Here is a 9369-nt window from a genome sequence, read left to right on the forward strand (position 1 = left end):
GAACAGTTGAGATTTAAAGGCTCCCCAGCTTCCAGAAACTTCAAAAAAGACAAGCCTTGAAGAAACTGTTTTCAGAGAATGCATCCTTGTATATGACAATATCGCTCTGGGTGAACATAATGTTATGAGCTTGACTGATTGTCGCAAGTTGGTTCTTAGTGTAGTTACTAGCACATTTGGGATTATTCAGCAAGTGGAGCTCAATTGCAGAATTGAACCCAACAACAGATATTTTACTTTGCATTTTGCAAACACAAGTTTTTTGAATCTAGTTGTACTCTGCTTGTTAGGAATAACCAATCATGCTGTCACCACTGCATTACATCAGCAATGTAATTCAACAATCATATTGCTCAATTTTGTGATAGACAAACAGGTTTTTGGACTGACTGCAGCATCATTAGTGGATCCTGTCTAGGTCCAAAGCTAGTTAAGATTTTTGATTAAATGCACACCAACCTCCTATCCTGGGTGTATTTCGAATGCATAGATGCTACATTCCCTACTTTTGAAACTTCAGCTGCAAGTAGGTATTTCCTTACAGACACCAATACATGCCATAACACGCTCAAATTCACTTTTACGATGGAAAACTCTAACACAGATATTCTGCTTCCACACAATTGTGGAATATACGTTTCAAATTCATTCCTGGTGAAACGCCAGATACATAGTCATGTTCCAATAACTGGGTGATCAGGGCAACAGTGCATTCTTTCCGTGCACACAGAACTCAGCCAGTTCGCACTTATAAAACCCAAAACAAAAACACATTGTTATAAATGATTTCATGATTAGGCAACACTTGCTGAACAATTCTGAGTGTGCAAATAACTATTTCAAATTGGTAGTTAATGTGATCAGTTGAACTCATAACATGACCCATTTTCACTTGCCAGAAAGTGACAAAGATCCACATGCTGCGGCCGGTTCTTGGCAAAGGAAAGGAACGTGTTCATTATCCACATCCTTTTTTGAATTACTTGAAGGCTTGGGAAGCTTACAGTTCTCTGGCGATTTCTCCATGATAATACATTGGTTAGTTAGTTGAACTTGGCCATTAGCATCTTTTTCTCTTGGAAAGTTGTCACACTCATTTGAAAAATTATATTGTTGCCTTTGGTCTGATGGCTGCAGACAAAAGTTTCAGCAACACGTTGCTCCGTTCAACAATATGAAATAGTTCCTTAAACCATTTTTTGTGCGTCACTTATTATTTTCACAATACCAATTAAATTGGTTTATAGAGTGTTTCTCAAGTTTTGGAATGGTAGACAAGATGTTATAGACAGCAGTTTAAAATGAAGCATTCCATACGTGAGTTCAACCAGGTGACTCAAGAATACTGGCATAACCATATTGCTTCTGGCTTTCAAGGGCACTTCCTCCTTACTTAAGGCATTTTGAACACAAAAAAAAAAAGTGTTAACATTTGTATGAACGGATGCTAGTGCATTGAGCACTTATATGAATCTGCTGTACACTAGGATACAGTCAGAATTTTCAAAGTAGAATTCTTACCTGCATATGCCAATCTAACAAGAGTTGCTTCATCCTGAGCTAAGTGGGCAATACCTGGTAAAATGTATTCAGGGTAAATGTTGACATCATTGCGTGGTACCTCTTTCACAAGAGCCAAAACTTTTGTCAGCGTTCTGACTGCTTCAGCTCGTACCCTAGGTATGAGGTCATTTGCAAAATGCAACAGATAAGGTGTTATACGATCAAGCAGAATCTCGCCACTTAGTCTGGGTGCCAAATGAAGGATCAGTTCCAAAGCAGCTAGTTTAGAATCACAGTACTTCAGTGTCTGCAAGCAAGAAGTGATAACTGATACCAAAATAATCAAACCATGATCTTTGGTTTGTCCATCATTTTTATCAGTCTGGTCTTCTCCACAAATATTTTGCAGAATGTTTTCTAGGTCTTTCCGTATTACCAGGATACGTTCATCAGCAGACTGGAAAGTCTCTTTTGCAAACTGTGCCATGTATGGCTGCAGAAAAGTGTAGAAGAGTTCTGGGAATGCTCTGCCTCTCTGCTGTTTAAGATATTCTTCTGCTGTTAAACGCATATCTGGGTCACGCTGAATCATTTGACTGACCTGCAATACGAGAAAAGCAATGATCGGATCTTAAAAAGATGATAAGCAGTCTTGGAACAATTAGCCATTGCTTAAACCTAACATTCATCACTAAACTCCAATTATAGAAAGGGCAGGGATAACAAAATGAAAATCAATAATTTTAAAAAAGTAAACTTCACAGTACCCCATAAATATTTTATTAAATATTCAAAATGTAATAACAAATTATGTGACTCTTTAGCCTTACAAGTGAAGATGGTGCTTTGATGCATGGTCAAAAGGATTACCTGATCAGTTATCCAAGTACTATAAATGAGATCCTACAGTGGTTTTCTGAGGGAAAGGCACTCCTACTATTACACTGAGTCACACAAATCTGATGATCTGTAAATAATTTCAACTAACTTGATTTCAGGCACTGCAATCAGTCTTGGCCCCTTGTAAAGAAAAGTGGAAGGGCGAAAATAAATAAATAGGCCAGGGTTCCGGACTTTTGATCTTTCGCAGAAAGCCCATTGGTGCAAGAGCGCTCTCCACAGTCAAGCGGTCCCTTAATATGCACTAACCGTGCTTATGCAAAGAATGGTCTTTTTGCAAGGAAGTCCGCCAGTGGAATTATAAATCAACAGTCAACACATTTGAGACTAAAGTCATGAAATGGCAAAATGTTGAAGTCTTGCACAAGAAATGGGATTACAAAACTTTTTAGAAGTGTAAAATAATTGAGGGTTTATATAGTTACATTAACATGCAAGCCTAATAGTACTTGTTATAATAGTGAATTATAGTACTATAATACAGTAGTAAGAGTTCAAATCCCAGTTTGGTATGCTGTAAACGTAGATTTGATAAATCTAGTCATTTATCAGCAAGCACCAGAAAAGTGACCAGAAGCCCAAGTGGTTTTTGCAAGGGAGGAAAACCATGTCCACTTTTACTCAGGTATAGTAGGAACTGCAGATGCTGGAGAATCTGAGATAACAAGGTGTACAGCTGGATGAACACAGCAGGCCAAGCAGCATCATAGGAAGGCTGACTCTGAATACCATTTGGAGATTAAAAGAAGACAAACCATTAAGTTGTCAGGACAACTGTAGATGAGTTATAAATGTCAGCATCACCCACAACCTGAAAATTAGTTATAAAAGCAATTCAAGATGAGCAGGCACAATGAAATAATCATCTCATCATTTTGAGCCACTCCTCAAAACTTCACTTGAAAAACATATTAAGCATTGGTTTTAAAAGCTGCACATTCAGCCAGATTTACTTCAGCACATCTTTGGCAAAACTAAGCATTTTGAGCTTTCTATGCTTACCAAACCTCTTATGTTCAAGTCTTCAATCTTATTCAGCACCTGCTCATGGGAAAAATGTCCATTTCTATAAGCCAGCAGTTGAGACAGATCAAACATAGGTACCCCCTCTGTGAATAGCTCTGCAATAACGCACCCTGAGATTAAAAAAGAAGTTCTAGTTACGTGTAGAACATACAAATATACACATACTTGTATTAAGACCATCGATACATTCAGATAATCAAATACTGTGTGACTAAAAATTATTTTCAATTATGAAAGTCATAATATCTAATTTTCTGACATGTGCTTCCTCCAGCTTTGATTCTTAATGCAAGTGAGTTACGAAGAAACTTATGGTATCAGCTGAAAATGTGCAATGCAATTGATTGAATAATGCACAATATGATGGAACATTTAAATCACAACAATTTCTTTAGCAAAGAGACCTTCTCAGCAATTAGATGAGCCATAATAAGTTACCAGCTGCCTCCATGCTACATAGCAAAACATTTCCAAACACTACTTGTCAGTGTAAACCAACACCTGCATTGAAAAAATACAAAGCAATTTAATGAATTCATGGCTTATTTTCCTAAACTACAAAAAAAACCAAGATCAATAACCTGTGTCCTATGGACCTCTGTAATGCTTTCCATTTATGCTGGCACTAATTAGGAAAGTAGAGGTTCTGTTTTAGGTGCAGTCAGCTACTGAGTGAAAACTGCACTAGTTTTGGGATATGGGTTCTTTCACCCCCCTCCTCAGGTTTTGGTGCAAACTCATTTACATATTAGTTCATCTAAAATCCACTTCGACCCAGCACAATTTAAAACATTGCTTTAACTGTATGCCCGTCATAATTTTACACATCTCAATCATGCTCCCTCACCAGAGTTTCCTCTGCTCCAAGGAAAACAACAGTCCATCCAATCTTTTTTCGTAACGAACTATCCAATACAGGCAACATCCTGACAAATTATTTGATTTGATTTATAATTGTCACATATACCCAAGTACAGTGGAAAGTTTTGTTTTACATGCAGTATAGGCAGATCATTGTAAACAAGGACATACAGATCATACGGTACTTACAGCGAGGCATAAAGTTACAGCTGCATAGGAGATGCACAAAGCAAGATCGAAGTTAGCAGGATGAACATTATTTGAAGTTATGGCATTTTAATAACAGCAGGCGAGAACAACAGAAGTTGCTGGAAAAGCTCAGTAGGTCTGGCAGCATCTGCGAAGAAAAAAATCAGAGTTAAAGTTTCAGGTCCGGTCCACGGCAGACTGTTAAACACCAGACCTGAAACTTTAACTCTGATTTTTCTTCAGAGATGCTGCCAGACCTACTGAGCTTTTCCAGCAACTTCTGTTTTTGTTACCAATTTACAACATCTGCAACAGCAGGGAAGAAGCGGTTCTTGAACCTGTTGGTGCAGGTGTTCAGATTCTGCATCTTCTGCCTGATGGACAAAGTTGGAAGCGAGCATTACTGGGTTGGGAGGAGACTCTGGATGTTGGTAGCCTTTCCACAACAATAAGAGTAAATAGAGTCCACGGATGGGAGGTTGGCTTCCGTGCTGGTCTGGCTGTGCACACAAACTTTTGTAGTTTCTTACGGTCCTGGGCAGAGCAGTCGCCCTACCAGGCTGTTAGGTACCTGCATAGAATGCTTTCTAAGGTGCACCTGTAAAAGTTGGTGAGGGTCCTTATGGACATGCCAAATTTCCTAAGTCACCTGAGGAAGAAGCAGCATTGTTGTGCCTTCTTGGCCGTTGCATCTAGGCAGGAGGTCCACAGCAGATTGATGGTTATCGTCACTCCTAGGAACTTGACATTCTCAACCCTGTCCACCTCAGCTCCGTTGATGTAGACAGGAGCATGTCCTCGTTTCTTCCTGAAGTCACTGATCAGTTCTTCTGTTTTGCCAACATTGAGAGAGATTGTTATCATTGCACCATGACACCAAGCACTATTTCCTTCTTGTATTCTGAATCACCATTGTTTGGTGTCATCAGCAAACTTGTAGATGGTGTTTGTACAGAATTTGGCTACAGTCATGAGTATACAGAGTGTACAACGGAGTCAGAGAACACTTCCTTGCGGGGCGCCAATGTTAAGGATTATCACAGAGCAGGTGCTGTTGTCATCTACCTTCAGTGAGAGGGAACAGATGCATCTATGACTGTCAGGGCAGGTGACACCGCGTCACTGGCATCCTGCTTGAACAGAGCATAGAAAGCATCGAGCGCATCAGGGAAGGATATGTTTTTGTCTGCTATTTTGTATCTTTTATGTTGTGTAGGCCTGTTTGGGCCTTTCACAGTCTATTTCCGACTAATAAAAGACAACGTCCCTTTTGTCTCCTTAAGTGGTTGCTTTGCCCGCAGGTGAACTTTTGACTTTTTAAGTTCACCATGAAACATAAAACCGAGAAACAACCACAGAACTAACAACCTTAACTGGAGGAGTTGAAAATTGCCAGAACAACCCACAATCTGGAATAGGTGATCAAAATAACTATCAGGTGGGAGGATATGACTTCAGCAGGAACTCAGTGAGTGATTGCACCTGCAAGTGATAAATTATGTTAGGGTACTTACAGAATATTGAAGTAAAGAGATAACTTTTAAATACTGTAGAATACAGAACCCCATGAGTAGCAAGATTTTTGACATGGTATACCATCACACTAGTCTGTAAATATTTGAACCGGCCACATTCTCTCAGTCCAAAAAAGTGCATTTCCTTTGCCACAAAATTTCACATTCCAAAAGGAGTTTGAAAATACAACATTTTATATGCAGCAAAGTAAATCAGATTAAGAGAAAGACTGAAGAACTAGAAAGTGCCAGACAAGAAGCAAGCACTACAGCAGAAAACAGTGGATACAACAACTAAATAATAAACTGGTTTACATTACAGATTTGAACTGGAAGAGTACAAATACTACTTGTTTATACTGCATAAAATTATAGGGTTCATCTTGTCAACAATCTCAAGTCTTCAAAATTATTACATTAAGCTCATTAACTTTGCATTACTGCAGTTTTTATACCATATGGCTTTTGTTCATGATCATAATGTTGACTTTGCAACAAGATAACATAGCAGTTGTTAACGCATTAAATTGTACTCCATTCGGTACTCTTTACCCAAGATAAATTCTGGGAGTGTTACTATATTGAAAGAGATGTGCTACTGGATATGTTATCAATTTATATAGTTTTGGTAAACCGGTCCTATTTAAAAGTTGTACAAGACATGTTATTCATACATTAACAAGTATTCATAAAAAAAAGTGATCCTCTTGCGTGAATTACAAGAGAATGCAGATCACAAAAGGCAGAGGTCTTAGGCAGTCCCTTGAGACAGAGGAGGACTTGCTTCTACTCCAAGCTATAGATCCTGAAATGACTAAATATCCAATGAATGATCCGCCTACAAAGGTCACAGATGGGGTGGATAATGTTTGAAGAAAGATGGGTACAGTGGTCAGATTTACACATGTTCTTCTGCTGTTTGCATTTGGTCTCCACCTGGACTTTAGAGATGCTCAAGACAGTTGCCACCTGCACAGATGCTGCTACTCCAGGTTGAGCAGTCAAGGACAAGAGATTCCCATGAGTCACTGGGGATGCTGTATTTTTGTTTTTACAGGGAGACTCTGCAGATGCCCTTGAAGCATTTTTCTCATTTACCACAATGAACTCAGGGTAGAGATCTCATGTTTGGAAATTTTGTATCAGTCACGTGGATAATGTGGCACACCAATGCCTTGGGATTTGATCTGAGCAAGGATTTTGATAGGAGAACACCTATCTTGTCATTGGATTTGAAGGATTTTGCATAGGTATTGTGGGAATATTTCCCTAGAGATGCAAGATGCTTGGTGTATTTTATCCAGGTCTCCAATGCATACAGAACGGCAGGTAGCACTACTGCCCTGTGGACCATGAGCTTGATGCCAGTTGAGGTCTGTCATTAAACACTCTGTTCCTCAGATGACCAAGGCTGCGCTGGCACACTGGAAGCAATGTTGAATTTGATCAAACGTCTGACCTTGCTGAAAGGAGGCTACCAAGATGGTGAATAAATTCACATTGTCCAGCAGTTAACTGTGGATCTTGATAGTGAAAACTGCTGTACAATTGCAGGGTAGCAAAGGACTTTTCTTTTTTGAATGTTTAGCCTAAGGCCCATTCTGTCATATCATTGCGTGAATTCAGTGACAATGATTTGGAGCTACTCCTGACAGCATAAACATGCAATCAGCATCATAATAAGAGATTGAGATGGTCTTGGTTTTGGAATGGAGGCAAGACATGTGGAACAATTTTTCATTTGCCCTGTCACGGAGCTCTATTCCAACCGAAGGCTTCATCAATATAGGGCAGAGTGTTGAGCGACGAACATTATTAATAGAAATGACACAGCCATTTTTCACCCCAATTGTTTTTAAATTCATTCACAGGATGTGGATGTTGCTGGCTAGGCCAGCATTTATTGCCTAGCTGAATTACTCAGAAGGCAGTTCAGAGTCAACCACATTGCTGTGGGTCTGGAGTTGCATCTAGGCCAGACCAAGTAAGGATAGCAGTTTCCTTCCCTAAAAGGACATGAGTGAACCAGGTGGGTTTTCTGACATTCAGTAATGCATTCACAGTCATCATTAGACTCTTGATTTCAGATTTTTAATTGAATTCAAATTCCACTATCTGCCATGGCAGGATTTCAACCTGTGTCCCCAGTGCATTATGTGGGTCACTGAATTAACAGTGCAGTGATAATGTCATGTGGCCATCCCCTCCCCGTACATATTTGCATGTATTCAGTCTGGGGCAGATCTGCTGATGAGGGAATAAGATGGTCCCCCACATAGCAGTTGTTCTGAAGAAGGGTCACCGGACCCAAAACGTTAACTCTGATTTTCGCTTCACAGGTGCTGCCAGACTTGCTGACCTTTTCCAGCAACTTCTGTTTTTGTCTCCCACATGGCAGCTGTTGTCAGAATGATGGGTTAGGATTTAGATTATTTGTAATTTGACCCAAGTGTTATTGTACATCAATAGAATCAATTAGCAAATGAAAACATTGCAGATGTCCAAGTAGTAACCACAGATTTGCACACAGTTAAACCCAAAGTTCCTTAACAATGCCATTTTATCCATTCATTTCCAGATCTAGGTTTAAATTTAATACAAGCTGAAAATATAAAATTCTCCATTCTCTGATCTATCATACAGATTTGTTAGATGAGCTTAAGTTCTCTCTCGATTTCTGGCTTTTTTTTCTGGAACCTTTTTTAGGCAAAGCTTGCTTCTCCCAGCACCAGTTACAAAACTCCCAAATACCCTGCTTTTTGAAATAATAGGTTTACAAAACTCACCTTGTGGCATGGTCTCTTTGAGACTGGGGAGTAACCATTTTGTCAAAGATTCCATTCAGTCCACAAGCATAAGCCTGAACTTTACTTTTTATTCATTCACAGGATGCGGACATCACTGGCCAGGTCAGCATTTATTGCTCATTCCTAATTGCCCAGAGAGCAGTTAGCAGTCAATCACATTGCAGTGGGTCTGGAGTCACACGTAGGCCAGACTAGTTTAGGGAAGGAAATGGCCAACCTTAAGTGCATTAGTGAACCAGATGGGGTTTCCTGACAATCAATGATGTCATCATTAAATCACAATTCCAGATTATTTTTTCCAACTGAATTCAAATTCCACCATCTGCCATGGCGGGATGCGAACCTGGGCCCGTGGATTAACAATCCAACTTCCCAGCATGAAAGAAGAAAAGGTAGAAAGTTACTAAACTCTAAACTATTTCTTTCTTTTCATCATTACCATTACTGGATTTTTAGCTCTGATCTGATTTTTATTTCACCATGTTCTTTTTCTGACAAAGAAGTTCTCCTTAAAATGTAATCAGAGATAGTAGGAACTGCAGATGCTGGAGAATCCGAGACAACAAGGT

At 39.4% G+C, this 9369-nt stretch overlaps 1 protein-coding gene across 1 annotated transcript in view; it reads right to left on the reverse strand.

Annotated features, from left to right (window-relative positions):
- The window catches only part of pik3r4 (phosphoinositide-3-kinase, regulatory subunit 4), a 58948-nt gene extending 50126 nt beyond the window's left edge, over nt 1-8822 (reverse strand). The window contains exons 1-3 of the mRNA XM_048615301.1: nt 8780-8822; nt 3406-3539; nt 1522-2104 (exon numbers count right to left, since the gene is read on the reverse strand). Of these exons, the coding sequence (XP_048471258.1) occupies nt 1522-2104; nt 3406-3539; nt 8780-8789 (727 nt within the window). The 5' untranslated portion in view covers nt 8790-8822. The remainder of the gene's footprint in view (nt 1-1521; nt 2105-3405; nt 3540-8779) is intronic.
- Nucleotides 8823-9369: the final 547 nt, after the last annotated feature.

This window comes from Rhincodon typus, chromosome 2 (genome assembly GCF_021869965.1).
Source record: "Rhincodon typus isolate 14 chromosome 2, sRhiTyp1.1, whole genome shotgun sequence".
Classification (NCBI taxonomy): Eukaryota; Metazoa; Chordata; class Chondrichthyes; order Orectolobiformes; family Rhincodontidae; genus Rhincodon; species Rhincodon typus.